Here is a 22,626-nt window from a genome sequence, read left to right as displayed (position 1 = left end):
TGTATCCATTGGGGCGGACCATGCATGCGAGCATCTGAACAAGCTGATGAAAATCCATGCTGGCATAGTCGGCATCTCGAACAATGCCAATGCTCGTCAGAGATTCTTCATCGCCACACCTGAACTCTCCCGAGTTGTCAAAGAATATACCAGACAGTTTGATTTAGAACGTGACAAAACCAGAGAGCATCACGATCTTGGGCCAAGTGCAGTCAAGAAGTGTCATCATGTTATTGACAAGATTAAGGAAGCAATTTTGAAACATGGCAACCCATTTGCTGTTGTAGGTGACAAGTTGCACAATGTAATCACCCATGCCTACATCCCTGATGAGTACGTAAAAATGATCCTGAATGCAGATGAGACAGGTCAAAAGCTGTATGAAGACTATGTGTTGGCGCGAATCAATGGGGATGTTAGCCTATGGGCACCAGTAAAGAAGGAGAACAACAGGATGTTCATGTCGGCAAACAAGAAAACCACAGTAAAACTCCGAGACAAGACTGTTGATCTTAAGGAGACCAAGGACTTGTATGGAAGAATGATGGTTTTGGCAAGGTCCAACAGAGACATAAACCAGAAAGTGGCCATTGGGAACTACGAATTCACTCTGACCCCAAGAGCCTTTTTTGCTCCAGATGGTACAATGTTACCATGCCATGACAAATCAAAACTGATCAGTCTCCTTAACAAGTTGGTTATAGTAGAAACTCCACAGAAAGATCTGCAGCCAGAAGATAGGATGGACACAAGATCAGATGCTCCAAGTCGCAAGATAGCCCTGGTAGATGGAATGGTTCTTCTGCAAAAGATGGCCAAGAAACCGGCAACACTAGTGACAGTCAAAGATCTCAGTTACTGCTTCAATGACAGGCTTATGTCTCTCACAGAAAATTACGATGAAATAATCCTTGTGTTTGATACGTATAGGGAAAATTCTCTCAAGGATGCTACCAGGGATAAAAGAAGAAAAGGAAAGGCACCAATTCAGTACCAGGTCAGAGATGAAACAAACATTAATCATATTCCAATGAACAGGTTCCTTTCACATGACAAGACAAAGGCTGACCTGACCAACTATCTTGCTGCAAAGACTCTAGAGTTCAACAGTTCATCACAAAAACTGGTCATCACTTGTTCTTCAGGGTGTACCAGGAGCAACAAAAACTTAGTTTTCGACGACAACAATCACGAAGAAGCAGACACACTGTTGATCTACCAAGCTGTCTTGGCAACACAACGAAACCCACCGGATGCAAGGATGGTTTTCTTCTCCCCTGATACCGATGTACTGGTGTTGGTCATAGCTAACTATGACCTCATGCTGAAGAATACATCGATTTCAATGGTCTCTGGGATGATCGAGATAGAGCCAATAAGGCGAGTCATAGGGGCAGACAGAGCAAAGGCTTTGACAGCCTTCCATGCATTCACTGGTGCTGACACAACTGGAAGGTTCTCTCGAATTGGCAAAGCAATCTGGCTGCAAGCTTACATGAACGCAACACCAGATGTAATCAGTTCTCTGCAGATGCTTTCGACTGAAAAAGAAGTGAGCGAAACTATGTTGTCAACTCTTGCTACCTTCGTATGTTTTGCTTACTCTCCAAAAGGCATTTTTATTAAGAATATTCCCGAACTGCGATGGCATCTATTTTGCAAGCATATGGCAGAAAGTGACAGGTTACCTCCTACACTCGGAGCTCTAAAACAACATGTCCTCAGAGTCCATATCCAAGCCAGAGTGTGGGGACAAGCTAACATTGCTTTGCAGGATTCTCAGCTGGATCCCGAGAAGAATGGCGATCACAAAGGGTTGGATGGACAGTTGAAACCAACCATGACAGATGTTCTTCCAGCTCCAAAAGCAATAATCGAGATGATTAGTTGTCAATGCAAACATGACTGTTCTTCTTCAAGGTGTTCGTGCCGAAAAAATAACTTATCCTGTACCGATCTTTGTCAGTGTGACAGCGAGTGTATGAATGACGAGGACACTCAGACCAAATATGAAACTGATGATGACAGTGATGGTGGCGATATGTAAAGACACTCTGGTTGTTCAAAAGTTAAAAACATTAACTCTCTGCTTTTCGAGTTCGAAAATTTGTTCAAATATAAACCGATACAATTTGTAGTCGTATATAGAGTATTTATTTGGATACCACTGCATTTCTTAGTACTCAAAATGTATGTTTAGCTGTCAAAATTTAAGTTTTACGTTACTTACAAGCTGAGATATTAACGAAAATCGATGTAAATCAGCCATTTTGTAAAATCCAAGATGGCGGCCACTTAGGACTCGGGGCAAATGGAAACATTGTTTTTCTTATTGCTTATACCATAGCCTTTCCAAAAATGTACATATTTGAAACTCTCCAGAAAATTCCGGCGAAATTACATAGTGAACCGGACTAATACATATATAAGCACCCCTGCCACTCCATATGTATCTCTCTCCCCATCACGCTCCCTATGTGTCTCACCCCTGCCATTCCATGTGTCTCTCTCCCCATCACGCTCCCTATGTGTCTCACCCCTGCCATTCCATGTGTCTCTCTCCCCATCACGCTCCCGATGTGTCTCACCCCTGCCATTCCATGTGTCTCTCTCCCCATGACGCTCCCTATGTGTCTCACCCCTGCCATTCCATATGTATCTCTCTCCCCATCACGCTCCCTATGTGTCTCACCCCTGCCATTCCATGTGTCTCTCTCCCCATCACGCTCCCGATGTGTCTCACCCCTGCCATTCCATATGTATCTCTCTCCCCATCACGCTCCCGATGTGTCTCACCCCTGCCATTCCATGTGTCTCTCTCCCCATGACGCTCCCGATGTGTCTCACCCCTGCCATTCCATATGTATCTCTCTCCCCATGACGCTCCCGATGTGTCTCACCCCTGCCATTCCATATGTATCTCTCTCCCCATGACGCTCCCGATGTGTCTCACCCCTGCCATTCCATATGTATCTCTCTCCCCATCACGCTCCCTATGTGTCTCATCCCTGCCATTCCATGTGTCTCTCTCCCCATCACGCTCCCTATGTGTCTCACCCCTGCCATTCCATGTGTCTCTCTCCCCATCACGCTCCCGATGTGTCTCACCCCTGCCATTCCATGTGTCTCTCTCCCCATGACGCTCCCGATGTGTCTCACCCCTGCCATTCCATATGTATCTCTCTCCCCATCACGCTCCCTATGTGTCTCACCCCTGCCATTCCATGTGTCTCTCTCCCCATCACGCTCCCGATGTGTCTCACCCCTGCCATTCCATATGTATCTCTCTCCCCATCACGCTCCCGATGTGTCTCACCCCTGCCATTCCATGTGTCTCTCTCCCCATCACGCTCCCGATGTGTCTCACCCCTGCCATTCCATATGTATCTCTCTCCCCATGACGCTCCCGATGTGTCTCACCCCTGCCATTCCATATGTATCTCTCTCCCCATGACGCTCCCGATGTGTCTCACCCCTGCCATTCCATATGTATCTCTCTCCCCATGACGCTCCCGATGTGTCTCACCCCTGCCATTCCATATGTATCTCTCTCCCCATCACGCTCCCTATGTGTCTCACCCCTGCCATTCCATGTGTGTCTCTCTCCCCATCTCGCTCCCGATCTGTCTCACCCCTGCCATTCCATATGTATCTCTCTCCCCATCACGCTCCCGATGTGTCTCACCTCTGCCATTCCATGTGTCTCTCTCCCCATGACGCTCCCGATGTGTCTCACCCCTGCCATTCCATATGTATCTCTCTCCCCATGACGCTCCCGATGTCTCACCCCTGCCATTCCATATGTATCTCTCTCCCCATCACGCTCCCTATGTGTCTCACCCCTGCCATTCCATATGTATCTCTCTCCCCATCACGCTCCCGATGTGTCTCACCCCTGCCATTCCATGTGTCTCTCTCCCCATCACGCTCCCTATGTGTCTCACCCCTGCCATTCCATATATATCTCTCTCCCCATGATGCTCCCCATGTGTCTCACCCCTGCTATATATATATATATATATATATATATATATATATATATATATATATATTATATATATATATTCATTCATACATTATGTGACACAGTAAACAATAAAACAATACATCAAAATAAAATGTTACATGTAAAGCTTATAAAGTTTATTAACATATTACATCCGTAACTTGGGAAAAATGTGGCTCAGTAACCAAAAGGTAAAAAAAAAACAAAAAAAACGGGAAGGCATAAAGTGCTTATGAAACGAAAGTCTATTGGTTTCTGTCCAAGAACACTACAGCTGCTGATAGTAGTTGTCCATCTCGCTGTACGGCTGTGTGTCCGTAGAAGGTCCTTGCAAATAGTCACCAAAAGAAGGGGGTGGAGGTGGTGTACGGAACTGCAAATGAGGTGGGGCCGGTCTGCGGACAGGAGTGCTGTGAATGGGCTCCTGCTGGGGCCCCCAATAAAGCTGGCCACTGGGCTGACGGTCGCCGATTGTCATCATTGAAGTATCACTCAGTTTGCCAGCGGCTGCCGCGTTCAACACCTCAAGTATCAATCTCTCCGCGTTGCTTCGCTGGGTCTGGTCCAGACTGTTTAACCGTTCCCCTACGAAGGTTGGAAATCCGGAGAGCCAGGTTGTGGCATGCTGGATAATTATCTTGTTGGCCAGTGCCAGGAGATCCACCGGTTGACCTGCAGTTGCCTTTCTTTTGCAAGATGGCCGCTTTTCACCTGTCTGCTCCTCAACACACGGGCTTGCGGAGGAATGAGGGGTATCGCTATCGGTCCCTTCCAGTGTATCGAGCTGTTCAGGAGGCACCTGCGAGTACAGGAAAAAAAATAAAAAGTCAATAACATACAAACAACACAGCCCTAGAGAGCCCCCACCTCCCCAACACCTCTATGCCCGTGCGTGGGAAGCAATGAGGAACAGTTATTATCTAGGTAGCAAACCACAGGGGTTACAGAGCTTAACTACTTTTGCCGGCTATACTGCACGATTGTGCGGAAGACAAAAAATTTACATTATAGTAGACTTTTGCAATAAGACAGCATTGTAAGGTTGGGAAGGACTGTTTGGACATAGTTATCTGAACAGGAAGTGGCAACTGTTATTATCTGGTGGATTAAACATGAAAAACGTGAATTATTATAATTGGAAACCATGCAGTCTCACATACATATAAGACACACGGCATCCTACAAGCAGGGAAGCTAGGGGGTACTTACATGCTCGTCAGGAGACTCTTCAGCTGATGGCGCACAAAGACTTGTCACAGTCTGGGCCGGGCGAGGGATTTCCTGGTCCCGTGTGAACGCCAGCAGGTCAAAGTACCACAACTTGGGCACATACACATCGTCGGCTCCGGCCCCAGACTTCTTGGACTTTTCAACCTTGTTCAGCTCTTTTTTGTAGACTGTGCGGAGAGCCTGTATCTTTTTACGCACAATGGTTTCATCCACAGATTCTGTGGGCTGATGCTCTTTGTGGAGGGCCACCAGCTTCTCGTATGCAGCTCTCTTCATGTTGCGGTTGCTATAATCCGCAGACTTTATTTTCCACAATCAGGGCAGGGAGCGGTACATATCAATGAGTGCCCGCACAAATTCGTTGTCATTGGTAGACATCTGAAAGACAGAAATAGTTAAGTTACATTAAGAAATTGAACGGTCAAAATGGCTGCCAACAAGCGCAACAGCGTAATTGTTTAAAAACTTGCAAGCTCAAACGGATCTCTGCAGAGATCTCGTATACATCACTCTACAATACACATAAATTAGCATTGCTGCATGGCAGATGAAACAAACAGCACAAAGATATGACTTACTGTTGATGCAGTTATGGGATTCAGAATGAAGACGTTGCAGAGTTCTGGTTTAGGACGCACAGGTAGCGGAGGACGCACAAGTGATTCCAAAGGCAAGACTGTATAGAGTCGCGGTTTATATTTCAGAACGCAGCTATAGATGATCCCACTATGGCCAATCAGCGTTCACAGGTAGACGGTGTCACAGCCAGTCATTCCAGGCCCATTTTAATTAATGTAATGTATTGTTATAGAGCCCCCTTAATGTACATGACACCTTCCAGGCCGTCATCTTTTGTACTGAAAAGCGTCACCTTTCTTAATTAAATGTTTTGGAAAAGCCCCCTTTTTGTAATGTACAAAGGCGTCTCGTTTTGGTATGTACTGTTATGACATCACCTTTGTTTATGTATGTCACGATAGCATCTCCTTAAAATGAAATCCTATTAAAAGGCATCCCGTTTTATAATGTCACTATTGTATGGCGTCTCCTTTTTAATGTGATTAACATTATAGCGTCTCCTTTTTAATTGAAATTGAAATGAAAAGACGTCACCTTTTGTGGCGTAATGTAAAAGGCGGGTCGATTTGTAATTTTGTCACCTCCCTTGCCATCACAACTGAGGGTGTCTCTTTTTGTAATGTTAAACGCCTACCTGGCTAGAACGAGACGCTGCGACGCCCCCTTTGATCGTTGCTGGCGTCGTTGCTTTTAATGTCAAACATGACGATACAAGCCGACCTAACAACCAAATAATGTTCTGGACCTCTAGCCCCGACCAACGATATCACAGCGGGATCCAGATCGCTGCTGCGTGTCAAACACAACGATATCGTTATTTAGGACGCTGCAACGTCACGGATCGCTATCGTTATCGTTACAAAGTTGTTTAGTGTGAAGGTACCTTAAGCTCGAGGGGTACTGGTCTTCACATGACTGGTGCCATGTTACCAGCCATGGCTGTTGCGGCATACCCGTCCCCCCTGTATACTAGAATTTACGCAGTGGGGAACACAATTTTTTAAGAGTTAGGTCAGACAACTGTTCTTAATTAATTTTTGGATGCTGAATCCAGAAATGATCTCAGTTTTTCTCTATCACGTCAAGTTTTTGAACTATAGGATTTTTGTCTTCTCAAAAATATGTAAACTACTGTACCTAAAAAGTGTTGTTTTTTTTTAAATAGTACAAATATGAACAAAAAATGAAATATATAAGAAATAGGCATGACAAATATGTTTTTTAACACTATCATGTTTTTTACAAAGGATATATATATATATATATATATATATATATATATATATATATATATATATATATATGCAAGTATTTAAGGTAAAAATGTACATTTATAGCTTTTTCTGGAGTGTTTAACTTGAGGACAATCACGTTTGATGCTCCAGCAATAGTCAGCCATCATATGTACATCCCATCTACCCTGGTAACGGTCTTCCATAACCTTCAAATCTTTTTGGCTTATCTTGATCACCGAGTTTAACTTTAAAATATGCAAAATATGCTTGTTTGACAAATGCACTGATGTTTGCCCTTTGAACTGGAATGGTGAAAACACCACAAATATAGCAGAAGGAGTCAGGGTTGTTTAGGCATTTACGACGAGAGGAAGAAGTAGCAGACATGATCTGAAACAAAGGAAATATGTACATATGTAAATAAAACACTGAGATGGAAAGTTACAAGCTTTGAAAACTAACAAAGAAAAAAATCATAAAAGATATATAAATTACAAATAAACGCCCAATGTAAAGAGAAAAGCTATCACAAATCCTATTTATTCCTACTATGATACATTTTTTGTGTAAAGATATTGATAATTATGACGTATTGGGAGCTTCACACACCTCTCACCACACTGGCTCAGTTGTGACTACTCTTACAAGTTGCCACGTAGCTCTATATGAGTCGAATTGTAATCAGATAACAAGTCTTATTACAGATATCAGTGCAATTGTGATTCTCTGGCAGGTAAGTTGTGGAGGAAAAACTTGACGTGCTAGAAAAAAACTGACTACATTTTTGGAATCAGCATGCCAATTTTAGTATAAATCAGCTCAAAAACCTAACTCAACAGAAATTTTTTTTCAAATTGTTCCCCAGTGTTATTGATAACAGTAGTGGGGATCTTTTGAAGATAGCCATGCGCTTGGCTTCAACATCTTCATCAGGTAACTTTGTGAAATCAGTGTAGAGAAGAGCAGGGGTGGCAACACTTTTGGTTCCATCATTAATTGTCTTAGTGCAGAATTTCCTAATACATACAGAAATACACCAAAAAACAAGTTTTAGTATTACATATATAACAAAAATAAAGGCAACAATATATAACTAACTTTGCAAGATTCCAGCTATCCAGCCCCCAAGTCCCTCAAATCAATTTGCTGGATTAAGAAAGGAGAAGGTGTCTGCCCACCAACTGTCCTTATTACGGTCATTGTCTTTATTATATTAATCTCTGAGTCTTTGAATAGCCTCTAAGTTTAACTTCATTGTGCTATTGGGATCTATATAATAACAGCAAGCGGGTCCAATAACCTGACACATACCACCCTGTGCTGCTGTTAAGTAATACAGTATATTGATTAGTGACTATGATAAGTTGGTTTTGGACAACAACAGTAGTATTAAGTATATCCAATATATCCCAAATTTGATCATCTAGATAGTCTGTGGCCCTAATGTCATGAATCCCCAATGGCTAGGGATAGCACAGGACAAGCAAAGTATAACAAATATCGGACGAGCTCTAGGGTGATGGAACCTGGGCTGACCGCTGCCCTACGCCTGACAAACGCAACTAGAGATAGCCAGGGAGCGTTCCTACGTTGGTTCTAGACGCCACGCACCAGCCTAAGAGCTAACTAGTACTGCAGAGAAAACAAGACCTCACTTGCCTCCAGAGGAATTTACCCCAAAGGTATAGTTGTCCCCCACATGTATTGACGGTGAAATGAGAGGAAGGCACACACATAGAGATGATGTATATAGCTTTAGCAAATAGAGGCCCGCTGAACACTAGAAAGCAGAATGATACAAAAGGGGACTGAGCGGTCAGCAAAAAACCCTAATCAAAAAAACCATCCTGAGATTACAAGAACCCATGTGCCAACTCATGGCACATGGGGAGAACCTCAGTCCACTAGAGCAACCAGCTAGCATAGAGACATTCTAAGCAAGCTGGACCAAAAACCAAACAACTGAAAATCAGCACTTAGCTTATCCTGAAAGATCTGGGAGCAGGTAGGCAGGAACCAAACAGAGCACATCTGAACACATTGATAGCCGGCAAGGGAAATGACAGAAAGGCCAGGTAAAATAGGAAACACCCAGCCTCTGATGGACAGGTGGAAACCAAAGGCCGCAACCCACCAAAGTCACCCAGTACCAGCAGTAACCACCAGAGGGAGCCCACCAACAGAATCCACAACACCCTAACCAATGTATCCCACATTTGTGTAATCATAAGGTAAATGAAAATAGAACTGACAATTTTATTGGCTATACCCATCTGTACTACTAATCTTTCATGATATTGTACAAACTTATTATTCAAAGATATTGGGGAATTTAGGCTGTCCCATGCGGTTACCAATATTATTATATGGAAATACGAAAAACCAAAACATTATGTCCCCTTATTTGCTACTAGTCTGTTTGACCAGCTTGCAGTGCGATACGTAGATCCACGTCGGCCTTCCTTCCAGCTTTACTGACATAGGAGTGATACTGAGGACTTGGTAGGGACCGTCATACAAGGGTTCTAGTCCGTGTTTTCTGACATGGCTTTTCATGACCACAAAACCACCAAACTTTAAGTTGTAATAAATGTCGGTTTCTGCTTAATCTGGAAGGGAAGAAGAAACTAAAACATGGGTGTTAGCAAGATTTTTACTAAGCTGAATAACATATTGAACAGCACGGTCAGTTTCCTCTGATAACTACTGAGGCTGGAAATTTACAACTGGGGGCCTAGCACCAAACAATATCTCATATGGGGACAGGCCATGTTTTGCCTTAGGGGTAGTACGAATGTGGTACAGTACAATGGGTAGGAGCTCTGGCCATGGAGCCGTAGTCTCCTGCATCTTTTTGGTCAATTGTCCCTTCAGTGTGCCATTCAGCCTCTCAACTTTCCCACTGGATTATGGATAGTATGGAGGGCTACAGTGGATCCAAACATTGTCAAAACTGTTGTGAATTTACCTTTTGGCTCCCTCTAGTGGCTACTAGTGATTTGACTCTGGGTATGTCATTCATCCCTTGTATGCTCACCTGGGTCGTTAGGTCAGGGGTGTTGCTATATAAGCTCCCTGGACCTTCAGTTCAATGCCTGGCAACGTTGATATCAGAGCTAATCTGTAGTGCTCTGGTCTTCTGATCCTGGTTCCTGCTTGATTAAGCTAAGTCTGCTTTCTTGCTTTTTGCTATTTGTTTTTGTTTGCATTTTTGTCCAGCTTGTATATAATCTGTTTCCTGACCTTGCTGGAAGCTCTAGGGTGGCTGGTGTTCTCCCTCCGGGCCGTTAGACGGTTCGGGGGTTCTTGAATCTCCAGCGTGGATTTTGATAGGGTTTTTGTTGACCATATAAGTTATCTTACTACATTCTGCTATTAGTAAAGTGGGCCTCTCTTTGCTAAAATCTAGTTCATCTCTGTGTTTGTCATTTCCTCTTACCTCACCGTTATTATTTGTGGGGGGCTACTTTCCTACTTTTGGGGTCTATTCTCTGGAGGCAAGAGAGGTCTTTGTTTTCCTCTTCTAGGGGTAGTTAGTCCTCCGGCTGGCGCGAGACATCTAGCGACCAACGTAGGCATGTTCCCCGGCTACTGCTAGTGTTGGCGTTAGGAGTAGATATATGGTCAACCCAGTTACCACTGCCCTATGAGCTGGATTTTTGTACGTCGCAGACTTACTTGTTTCTCTGAGACCCTCGCCATTGGGGTCATAACAGTTTGCCAGGCCAGAATTAAATGTTAAATGCATTGCAGAAGCGGGATTATAAGAAAGAAAGTTCTGAGTTTTTTTTTCTCTCTCTCATTTTTTTTTCTTTTCCCCTTTACCTCTGAGTGGCTTGTGTTTGCTGCAGACATGAATGTCCAGACCTTGATTACAAGTGTGGACCAGCTTGCTGCTCGTGTGCAGGGCATACAAGATTATGTTATCAGAAGTCCTATGTCAGAACCTAAGATACCGATTCCTGAACCGTTTTCCGGAGACCGATTTAAATTTAGAAATTTCAGGAATAATTGTAAATTGTTTTTGTCCCTGAAACCCTGTTCATCTGGAGACTCCGCTCAGCAAGTAAAGATTGTTATTTCTTTTTTACGGGGCGACCCTCAGGATTGGGCCTTCTCGCTGGCGCCAGGAGATCCGGCATTGGCTGACATTGATGCGTTTTTTCTGGCGCTCGGTTTGCTTTATGAGGAACCCAATCTTGAGATTCAGGCTGAAAAGGCCTTGCTGGCTATGTCTCAGGGCCAGGACGAGGCTGAAGTGTATTGCCAAAAATTTCGGAAATGGTCCGTGCTGACCCAGTGGAACGAGTGTGCATTGGCTGCTAATTTTAGAAATGGCCTTTCTGAAGCCATTAAGAATGTGATGGTGGGTTTTCCCATTCCCACAGGTCTGAATGATTCTATGGCCCTGGCTATTCAAATCGACCGGCGGTTGCGGGAGCGCAAAACCGCTAATTCCCTCATGGTGTTGTCTGAACAGACACCTGATTTAATGCAATGTGATAGAATCCTGACTAGAAATGAGCGGAAAATTCATAGACGCCAGAATGGCTTGTGTTACTACTGTGGTGATTCTACACATGTTATCTCAGCATGCTCTAAACGTCTTACTAAGGTTGTTAGTCCGGTCGCCATTGGTAATTTGCAACCTAAATTTATTCTATCTGTAACTTTGATTTGCTCACTGTCATCGTATCCTGTCATGGCGTTTGTGGACTCGGGTGCTGCTCTGAGCCTTATGGATCTGTCATTTGCCAAGCGCTGCGGATTTGTTCTTGAGCCATTGGAAAATCCTATCCCTCTTAGGGGTATTGATTCTACGCCATTGGCAAAAAATAAACCGCAGTTTTGGACACAGGTTACCATGTGCATGACTCCCGAACATCGGGAGGTAATACGTTTTCTTGTTCTGCATAAAATGCATGATTTGGTTGTTTTGGGTTTGCCATGGTTACAGACCCATAATCCAGTCTTGGACTGGAAGGCTATGTCAGTGTCAAGTTGGGGCTGCCATGGAATTCATGGAGATTCCCTGCCCTTGTCTATTGCTTCTTCTACGCCTTCGGAAGTTCCGGCGTATTTGTCTGATTATCAGGATGTCTTCAGCGAGTCTAAGTCCAGTGCACTGCCTCCTCATAGGGAATGTGACTGTGCAATAGATTTGATTCCTGGCAGTAAGTTTCCTAAGGGGAGACTGTTTAATCTGTCGGTACCTGAACATACCGCGATGCGTTCATATATCAAGGAGTCTCTTGAGAAGGGGCATATCCGTCCTTCTTCTTCCCCTCTTGGTGCGGGATTCTTTTTTGTGGCCAAAAAGGACGGATCTTTGAGGCCTTGTATTGACTATCGGCTTTTAAATAAGATCACTGTTAAATTTCAGTATCCTTTGCCGCTGTTGTCAGATTTGTTTGCCCAGATTAAAGGTGCCAAGTGGTTCACCAAGATAGACCTTCGTGGTGCGTACAACCTTGTGCGCATTAGGCAGGGCGATGAATGGAAAACCGCATTCAATACGCCCGAAGGTCATTTTGAGTACTTGGTGATGCCATTCGGTCTCTCTAATGCACCTTCAGTTTTTCAGTCCTTCATGCATGACATTTTCCGGAAGTATCTGGATAAATTTTTGATTGTTTATCTGGATGATATTCTGTTTTTTTCTGATGATTGGGACTCGCATGTGGAGCAGGTCAGGATGTTTTTTGAGATTCTGCGTGAAAATTCTTTGTTTGTAAAAGGCTCAAAGTGTCTCTTTGGTGTACAGAAGGTTCCCTTTTTGGGGTTCATTTTTTCCCCTTCTGCTGTGGAGATGGATCCAGTCAAGGTCCGAGCTATTCATGATTGGACTCAACCCTCGTCAGTTAAGAGTCTTCAGAAGTTCTTGGGTTTTGCTAACTTCTACCGTCGTTTTATCGCAAATTTCTCTAGCGTTGTTAAACCGCTGACGGATATGACCAAGAAAGGCTCTGATGTAGCTAACTGGGCTCCTGCTGCCGTGGAGGCTTTCCAGGAGTTAAAACGCCGGTTTACTTCGGCGCCTGTTTTGTGCCAGCCTGACATCTCACTTCCTTTTCAGGTTGAAGTGGATGCTTCGGAGATTGGGGCAGGGGCCGTTTTGTCACAGAGAGGCCCTGGTTGCTCTACTATGAGACCTTGTGCCTTTTTCTCTAGGAAGTTTTCGCCGGCAGAGCGAAATTATGATGTGGGCAATCGGGAGTTGTTGGCCATGAAGTGGGCATTTGAGGAGTGGCGTCATTGGCTCGAGGGTGCTAAGCATCGTGTGGTGGTCTTGACTGATCACAAAAATCTGATGTATCTCGAGTCTGCTAAACGCCTGAATCCTAGACAGGCCCGCTGGTCATTGTTTTTCTCCCGTTTTGACTTTGTGGTCTCGTATTTACCAGGGTCTAAGAATGTGAAGGCCGACGCTCTGTCTAGGAGCTTTGTGCCTGATGCTCCTGGAGTCGCTGAACCTGTGGGTATTCTTAAGGAAGGAGTTATCGTGTCTGCTATTTCTCCAGATCTGCGACGTGTGTTGCAGAGATTTCAGGCTGGTAGGCCTGACTCTTGTCCACCTGACAGATTGTTTGTGCCTGCTAGATGGACCAGCAGAGTCATTTCCGAGGTTCATTCCTCGGTGTTGGCAGGGCACCCGGGAATTTTTGGCACCAGAGATCTGGTGGCCAGGTCCTTTTGGTGGCCTTCCTTGTCAAGGGATGTGCGGTTATTTGTACAGTCCTGTGGTACTTGTGCTCGAGCTAAGCCTTGCTGCTCTCGTGCCAGCGGGTTGCTCTTGCCCTTGCCTGTCCCGAAGAGACCTTGGACACACATCTCTATGGATTTCATTTCTGATCTTCCGGTGTCTCAGGGCATGTCTGTCATCTGGGTGATATGTGATCGTTTCTCCAAGATGGTCCATTTGGTTCCTTTGCCTAAGCTGCCCTCTTCTTCTGATCTGGTTCCTGTGTTCTTCCAGAACGTGGTTCGTTTGCACGGCATTCCTGAGAATATTGTGTCGGACAGAGGATCCCAGTTTGTTTCCAGGTTCTGGCGATCCTTTTGTGGTAGGATGGGCATTGAGTTGTCGTTTTCATCCGCTTTCCATCCCCAGACTAACGGACAAACGGAGCGAACTAATCAGACTCTGGAGGCTTATTTGAGGTGTTTTGTCTCTTCTGATCAGGATGACTGGGTGACCTTCTTGCCGTTGGCTGAATTTGCCCTTAATAATCGGGCTAGTTCCGCCACCTTGGTTTCGCCATTTTTCTGCAACTCTGGTTTCCATCCTCGTTTTTCCTCGGGACATGTGGAGCCTTCTGACTGTCCTGGGGTGGATTCCGTGGTGGATAGGTTGCAGCGGATCTGGGGGCATGTGGTGGACAACTTGAAGTTGTCACAGGAGAAGGCTCAGCGTTTTGCCAACCGCCGCTGCGGTGTGGGTCCCCGACTTCGCGTTGGGGATTTGGTATGGCTGTCTTCTCGATTTGTTCCTATGAAGGTCTCCTCTCCCAAATTTAAGCCTCGCTTCATTGGTCCTTACAAGATATTGGAAATCATTAATCCTGTATCCTTTCGCCTGGATCTTCCGGTGTCGTTTGCCATCCACAACGTATTTCATAGGTCCTTGTTGCGGCGGTACGTTGTGCCTGTGGTTCCTTCTGCTGAGCCTCCTGCTCCGGTGTTGGTTGAGGGCGAGTTGGAGTACGTGGTGGAGAAGATCTTAGATTCTCGTCTCTCCAGGCGGAGGCTTCAGTACCTGGTCAAGTGGAAGGGCTATGGTCAGGAGGATAATTCCTGGGTGGTCGCCTCTGATGTGCATGCGGCCGATTTAGTTCATGCCTTTCACGCCGCTCATCCTGATCGCCCTGGTGGTCTTGGTGAGGGTTCGGTGACCCCTCACTAAGGGGGGGGTACTGTTGTGAATTTACCTTTTGGCTCCCTCTAGTGGCTACTAGTGATTTTACTCTGGGTATGTCATTCATCCCTTGTATGCTCACCTGGGTCATTAGGTCAGGGGTGTTGCTATATAAGCTCCCTGGACCTTCAGTTCAATGCCTGGCAACGTTGATATCAGAGCTAATCTGTAGTGCTCTGGTCTTCTGATCCTGGTTCCTGCTTGATTAAGCTAAGTCTGCTTTCTTGCTTTTTGCTATTTGTTTTTGTTTGCATTTTTGTCCAGCTTGTATATAATCTGTTTCCTGACCTTGCTGGAAGCTCTAGGGTGGCTGGTGTTCTCCCTCCGGGCCGTTAGACGGTTCGGGGGTTCTTGAATCTCCAGCGTGGATTTTGATAGGGTTTTTGTTGACCATATAAGTTATCTTACTACATTCTGCTATTAGTAAAGTGGGCCTCTCTTTGCTAAAATCTAGTTCATCTCTGTGTTTGTCATTTCCTCTTACCTCACCGTTATTATTTGTGGGGGGCTACTTTCCTACTTTTGGGGTCTATTCTCTGGAGGCAAGAGAGGTCTTTGTTTTCCTCTTCTAGGGGTAGTTAGTCCTCCGGCTGGCGCGAGACATCTAGCGACCAACGTAGGCATGTTCCCCGGCTACTGCTAGTGTTGGCGTTAGGAGTAGATATATGGTCAACCCAGTTACCACTGCCCTATGAGCTGGATTTTTGTACGTCGCAGACTTACTTGTTTCTCTGAGACCCTCGCCATTGGGGTCATAACACAAAACCTCCTGATACACATAGGACTTGGTCACTTTCAACGACTTCTGGAACACCATATCTGCATATAACTTCCATCACCAGTTTCTTCGCTGTAGTCTTTGCAGTCATGTTGGTAACCGGGAATGCTTCCGGCCAACTGGAGAACATGTCGACAACCACCAGACAATATTCATACCTTCCAGACTTAGGCAACGTGATATGGTTCACCTGGAGCCTTTGGAACAGATAGTCGGGCTTAGCAAGATGCTTCGGGGGTACATGTTGAAGTTGACTGGGATTGCAGGTCTGACAGATATTACATGCACGGTTGTGTGCTGTCAGGACTGGAGAAATACCTGGAGCCCAGTAGAATTTTTGTACTAGGGCTATGGCCTGTTTTTTTCCTCGATGTGTGGGCCCATGTGCCCACATGGCAATAGCAGGGTACATCCGCTTAGGGAGACACACAAGTTGGTCCTTTTTCCAGAGACCATTGTCCATACGTGCTCCATCAGCCTTCCACTGCTTCACCTCTTCCTTTGGGGACATTCTCTGCAGCGTCATTAAGCGGTGTCCGACAGAAAACCTCAGTCTGGCGTGGATCATCAGCTTCCTGTAGAGTCAGTGAGTCAGTGTTTCTTGTAACTGTTTACGCTGAGAGCGTGTGGTCACCATAGCTGGTATGGTCAGTTCACCGTGTAGGAGAGCAGCAGCTTTTGCTTGCATATCCACAAAGACGTTACCAACAGTGTGTGGACTGTTCCTAGGACCGTGCGCCTTAACTTTGATAATGGCCACCTGGGTAGGTAATTTGATTGAGTCCATGAGGGTTTTAACAGCTTCAGCATTCTTCACTGGAGTCCCGGCGGTAGTAATAAACCCTCGATTGGCCCATAGGGCTCCGAAATCACGAGCAATACCAAATGCATACTGTGAGTCCGTGTAAATATTAGCCCGCCTGTCTTTGGTCAGAACACATGCAGTAGACAGAGCCTGAAGTTCTGCTTCTTGTGCTGACAGTGAGGGAGGGAGTGCAGCTCCGTGCACTACAGTATCTTCCGTAGTAACAGCGTATCAGGGTGGAATCTGCCAAAATCATCAGCATATCTTGAACCGTCTTTCAGGGCATTATAGAGAAATTGCATTATGCGGGATACATCCGGTATCCACTGACGACAATAAGTACATAGTCCAAGAAAACGCTGGAGTTCAGTCTCATCTTTTGGAAAAGGAAGGGAGCTGATGGCTATTTTTCTTTCTTTTGAGAGGTGTCTGACACCCTGAAGGAGACAGTGACCCAAAAATATCACTTGACCAAGGCAGAACGGAAGTTTCGAGGCCGAAACCTGACAGTTCAGATCTGCCAGATACTTGAGAAGACTAACAGTGGCAGCAATGGCTTCCTGCTCTGTTTGTGCACACACAAAAGATCAGCCACATTATATTCATCTGCATAGGGGTTATATAACGTAAGTACCAGCTGACCATCATCTTGGAATTGTATTCTGGAGCGGAACTGTGATAATAAATCTGCCCCCAGTAAATTTACCGGACATGAGGGAGAGATTAGGAACTGAGCCATGACTTCAGGGAAGGGTCCCACAGGGATGGGCTTTGTAAGAGTATAGTTATTGGGCCTGCCATCTACTCCAATTAAAACAAGCTCTTGATCTGAGAATTGACATAACAGGGCTTGGGAGGCAGATTCCCATACATAGGGTTAAAAAAGAATATTGGAATGTGAGACTGGACTTGTGTACGATGGGAGGAGGGCAGAGCTGGAGTCTGTTACATGGGCCACTGATAAGGAATGGAGCTGCGTCCTTGCAGCTGTGAGGGGGGGTTGTATTTGGAGCGGGGAATTGCTGTGGCTACTGGTTTAACCCTTGCCTTTAGCTTGGTCTGCTAATCTATCTTGTGCCCAAACTTTTAAAGCATTACAGAAATCAACACCACTCTCATATGTTCCCCCATCCAGGTTCACATTATACATTATGCCACCCTCAATAATTGGAAAATACCCCTTCCCAGCCTTCACTTGGAGTAAGTGTAACAGATCTCTCCGGGGAGTGGAATAAATCTCTCGATTTGCTGCTATTTATCTATAGAAAACCATGGGGGAGGTTTCTGGATCGGGTAACTGGTTACAAAGGGTGTCTATCTGGGATGGAGAAAAGGGGGTATACTTTGGCCTGTCAGGAGTAGCTTTCACATCATCTTCAAATTCTGATATTACTGACTCGGGGGCGGGAGGAGGTGGCGGTACAAGAGGCATCTGCTGCGGAAGCGGGGCAGAAGGCTCTGTTACAGTTAGAGATTGTATTGCCTAATGGGCCGTTAGGCGGCTATCAAAGACAAATCGGACCTCCTCCAATTTTATGGGGTTTTCCTGTATACAGTGCTCTATTGCTGATACTATAACCATGGCGGCATCCTTCCTGTATCATGGGTCCACCTTTCTGTGAAATCACTGCAGCCAGTCCTCCAGCATGGTGGAGTTGATTATTTGCGGCATTTACTATGGCCCCAACGTGTTGTTTTGTGAGATCCCCTGTACCTATCCTAAAGAGCACATCATGACGGTGGGGTCCAGGAATAACATTAGAATACATTTCCTAGAAATCTTCTATCTCCTCTGTATATCCTGTCTCTGACCAAATAACTAAGGTAGGTGGGGGCGGATACTCATAACCACTAGCAATACTAGGCATAACAGGAGCTGGTGCTGGCGGTGGCCGATAATAGATGCTGTCAGCGTTTAGCAAGGGAAAGGTGGGGGCTACAACCCTGGATCTCCTTGCTCCACAATTGTAACAGACCTCTCTACACTGAGAATTAGTAACTCCACATACATCACAAATCCACCCGGCAGGATCATAGGGTGGGGGCGCACTAAGTTTTGGCAACCCAGTATATATTGGTGCTTTGGGATTGAGGGGCACGGAGCTTACAGTCGGGAGAAGAGGCTTGATTTCCTGGGGAGGGACCATATCATCTAACAGGGAGCCCCCCTGTTTCAGATTATTATTTTTAATTATTTGTCTTTCTAACACATTACCCTCAATCACTTTCTCAATTCCTTCTGGTACCACAAAACATCCAGTTTTTGTCATAGTAATAGACAACTTCCCTTTTTCAACGTGACAAAACAATCAGAATTCACTTCCTCTGTTGATCCTCAATTTACTATATATTAACCACTCAACTTGAAACAGGTAAATCCTTTACCAATCTTTCAATTACACTGATAATCAAACAATCACTTACAAATTTCCTTCTAAAACTAGAGACTAGATTTCACTTTCAATTTACAATATTTCTTTGTACTTCAAAACAATATTGTCGCCTTAAACAAAACACAGATCTACCAGCGCGTACTACACCAAGAAAATACAGTGAAACTCAAGAGCGCAGCCACGAGCGTGCCCCCTCCACACCAGAAACACAGCATAGATAAGAAAATCACAGCATTCCTCAGCGCAGAAGGGAGAAAGCAACAGCGCAGCTGATCGACCCCTCCCATCGGATATTTTAGAGATAAACACAGAAACGGAATACAGCAGTTCTCAGACTTAATTAATTTCTACAAAATCTTCATCACACAATTCACATGCCAGATTGAGAATATTTTCCCTGCATTCCTGACAGATTTCTTTCCCCATCTTTGGGCTAACAATATCAAATCTTCATCACACAAATTCAAAATCTTCTTCTTCTTCCACGGAAACTGATTCTCCTTTAGAGCTAAATACCCTTACTTAGTCGTGCATAATACCGACGGCCTTACGGTTTTATTCCACTGGGTCTCTCTGTCCCCCGCTGGGACAACCCAAAAACGCGGTACTCAGTGAAAGGAGGAGGGCGTCTTAGACTTCCCTCCGGACACCTCTGGATATATTTAAATCAATATATACCTGAGTTACGTATCCTACCCAATCTTCGATCACCTCACCGCGCCTGATTCTAACAGTGATCAGGAATTCAGGATATTTTGACTGTAAAGAGAATTACATCACTGGTCAATCCGGGGTGTCCGTCCCTTATGAGGTACGGTTCGAGCACTGGGCTCCCAACGGAACTACACCTCTATATGATTCCACCCAAAAATCATCCCACCTTCGGGGACAAACCTCAGATCCTCTTTGCAGCAACAAACACAGGAAAACCACACCAAACGGTCAGTCTGGACAGTATGACTGCCAACTTACCGTGGTTGTTGTGGGGGATGATCAGTCCCAATTTTCCAGTGCCTGTGTCCGGTCCGAGGGTCCTTTGTCTTGTTGTCCTCCGGGGGGCAGAGGCGTTCCTGCTTGGGGCCCCACGTTCTCGGGCGCCAACTGTTGAGGGAGGATCTAAATTGATCCTTCACGGTTAACTCAGTGATTTCCAAATTAATCTACAGGGCGTTGCTGGCAACTGAAAATGACCAGACGGAGACATGTGCCTCTGTATGGGGGATCGAGCAGATCTCTGGCCCCCGTTTTATTGTGTATGAGTTTTCATAGTCATAGAAATTATACTTCAACCAATCAGCATAAGAACACGCTCACAGTTCTTAACCTATAAGAATACAGGAAAAACTTAACCCATGAGAATACAGGAAAAATGGAAACTACAGATATGGTCATGTCTTTTTGGCATAGTATGTGTTTTTCTAACAGATGCTTCAGTCTTGTATAGTGATACACCCCCGAATCTATTATCTGGCTCGAGTCAGAAGACTCAAGGTCTTTATACCAATTATGAACCATAGCCTAGTTGCATACCAGGCTTGTGAACAACAAGATAAAATTACTTCATGGCAGCTGTAACCTTTTACCTAATTAAATAACAGAATTTATCTTTAAGCAACAAGAAAATGGAGTCAAAAACACAAAAATGGAGAATCTAGCACAAAATGGAGAACCTTTCATAATTTGTTCCTTCACAGCGCTATAGAGTTAAGTCCGCTTTTTCTCAGAAGAGGCTATTTGCATATTGTGGAAAGTTTGTAATTCATTCTAATTATCAGAATTCACAATTGGGTAAACAAATCATTACTTTAGTCATCAAAGACCAGTCTTCAGCAATATTAGTGAACTTGTCCCCAGCATTATATGAATGACCGTTGATTTAACCCCTTTACCACCTTGAGATTTTCCGTTTTCATTTTTTCTCCCCTTCTTCCTAGAGCCATAACTTATTTTTTCTTTCTGTCAAAATGGCTGTGTGAAGGCTTGTTTTTTGCGGGACAAGTTGTACTTTTTACCATATAGCGTACTGAAAACAGGAAAAAAAATTCCAAGTGCAGTGAAATTGCAAAAAAAGTGCAATCCCATAATTTTTTTTTATTTTTTTTTTTACTATGTTCACTACATGCTAAAACTGACTTGCCATTATGATTCTCCAGGTCATTACAAGTTTTCATATACCAAACAGGTGTAGGTTCCTTTTTATTTAAGTGGTGAAAAAAAAATCAAAAGTTTCTAAAAAGAAAATAAAAATAAATAAAAAGGCATCAATTTCCAAGACCTGTAGCGTCTCAATTTTTCTGGCTCAGGAGCTGGGTGAAGCTTACTTTTTGTGCACCAAGATGACGTTTTTAGCTATATAATTTTTTGGTACATACGATGTTCTGATCGCCTGATTTTGCATTTTATTGTAATGTTGCAGCGACCCAAAAAACGTAATTCTGGCCTTTTGATTTTTTTCTTGTTACACCGTTTACTGATCGGATTCCTTATTTTTATATTTTCATAGATTGGGGGTTTCTGAACGCAACAATATCAAATATGTGGTTTTGATTTTTTTTTTCTAATTGTTGTATTTTAAATGGGGCAAAAGGGGGTGTGATTTAAACTTTTTTTAAATATTTTTTTTTAAACATTTTTTACTTGCTTCAACAGTCTCCTTCGGAGACTTGAAGCTGCGATCTTCTGATCGGCCCTGCTATGTGTAGCACAATGCTCATCTATATATAGAATTGTCCGAGGGGTACTTCCGTCTGTTTGTCTGTAACTTCCGTAACGGAAATCCCGGGTTGCTGATTCAACGATATTGGGGCGGGATTTAAACGTCGCTTCACTTTTTACTATTGGTGCTGCCTATGCAGCATCAATAGTAAAAACATATAATGTTAAAAATAATAATAAACACAAAAACATATTCTCACCTTCCGGCATCCGCGGCACCCTTTCCCGCTCCGAAACGCTCCAGTCCCAAGAATGCATTGCAGCAAAGACTCGAGATCACGTAGCGGTCTCGCGAGATGATGACGTAGCGTTCTCACGAGACCGCTACATGATTGCGAGTTATTGCCGCAAGGCATTACTGGGAACGGAGCATCGTGAGGAGCATCGCTAAAGGCCTGGGCTGGATCCGGGGCCGACGGAAGGTGAGTATATAACTATTTTTTATTTTAGTTTTTTTAACAGGGATATGGTGCCCACACTGCTATATACGACGGGGGCTGTGTTATATACTATGTTGGCTGTGTTATATACTGCGTTGGCTGTGCAATATAATACGTGGACTGTTATGTACTGCGTGGGCTGTGTTATATACTACGTCGCTGTGCTATATAGTACGTGGGGTGTTTTATTTACTACATGGCTGTGCAATATACTACGTGGGGGGCTGTGTTATATACTACGTGGGCTTTGTTATATACTGCGTGGCCTGTGTTATATACTTCGTGGGCTGTGCTATATACTACATACATATTCTAGAATACCCGATGCGTTAGAATCGGGCCACCATCTAGTCTGCTATAAATGCCAGCCACGGGGCGGCGCTTATAGCAGATCTGGAATAACAAGCATGGGGCGTCTCCTGTAGACCTCCGGATTTCATGCCAACCCATCGGCGTCCCATGATCATGTGAAAGGGGCACCGAAGGGCGGGATTAGTGTCGTGCTTCCAGTGCGACCATGTTAAATCTGA

At 44.6% G+C, this 22,626-nt stretch overlaps 1 protein-coding gene across 1 annotated transcript; it reads right to left on the bottom strand.

Annotated features, from left to right (window-relative positions):
• Positions 1-4,118: 4,118 nt before the first annotated feature.
• Positions 4,119-6,243, bottom strand: LOC143805075 (uncharacterized). The gene is made up of 2 exons (XM_077283893.1): positions 5,216-6,243; positions 4,119-4,805 (listed from the first exon to the last, which is right to left on the bottom strand). The coding sequence occupies exons 1-2, from the start codon at positions 5,510-5,512 to the stop codon at positions 4,275-4,277; spliced, it is 828 nt and encodes a 275-aa protein (XP_077140008.1). The 5' UTR covers positions 5,513-6,243; the 3' UTR covers positions 4,119-4,274.
• Positions 6,244-22,626: the final 16,383 nt, after the last annotated feature.

The sequence above is a fragment of the Ranitomeya variabilis genome, chromosome 2 (genome assembly GCF_051348905.1).
Source record: "Ranitomeya variabilis isolate aRanVar5 chromosome 2, aRanVar5.hap1, whole genome shotgun sequence".
In the NCBI taxonomy this organism is placed as follows: domain Eukaryota; kingdom Metazoa; phylum Chordata; class Amphibia; order Anura; family Dendrobatidae; genus Ranitomeya; species Ranitomeya variabilis.
Note: the sequence above shows the minus strand (reverse complement) of the source record. Positions and strands in the feature narration are given on the sequence as shown.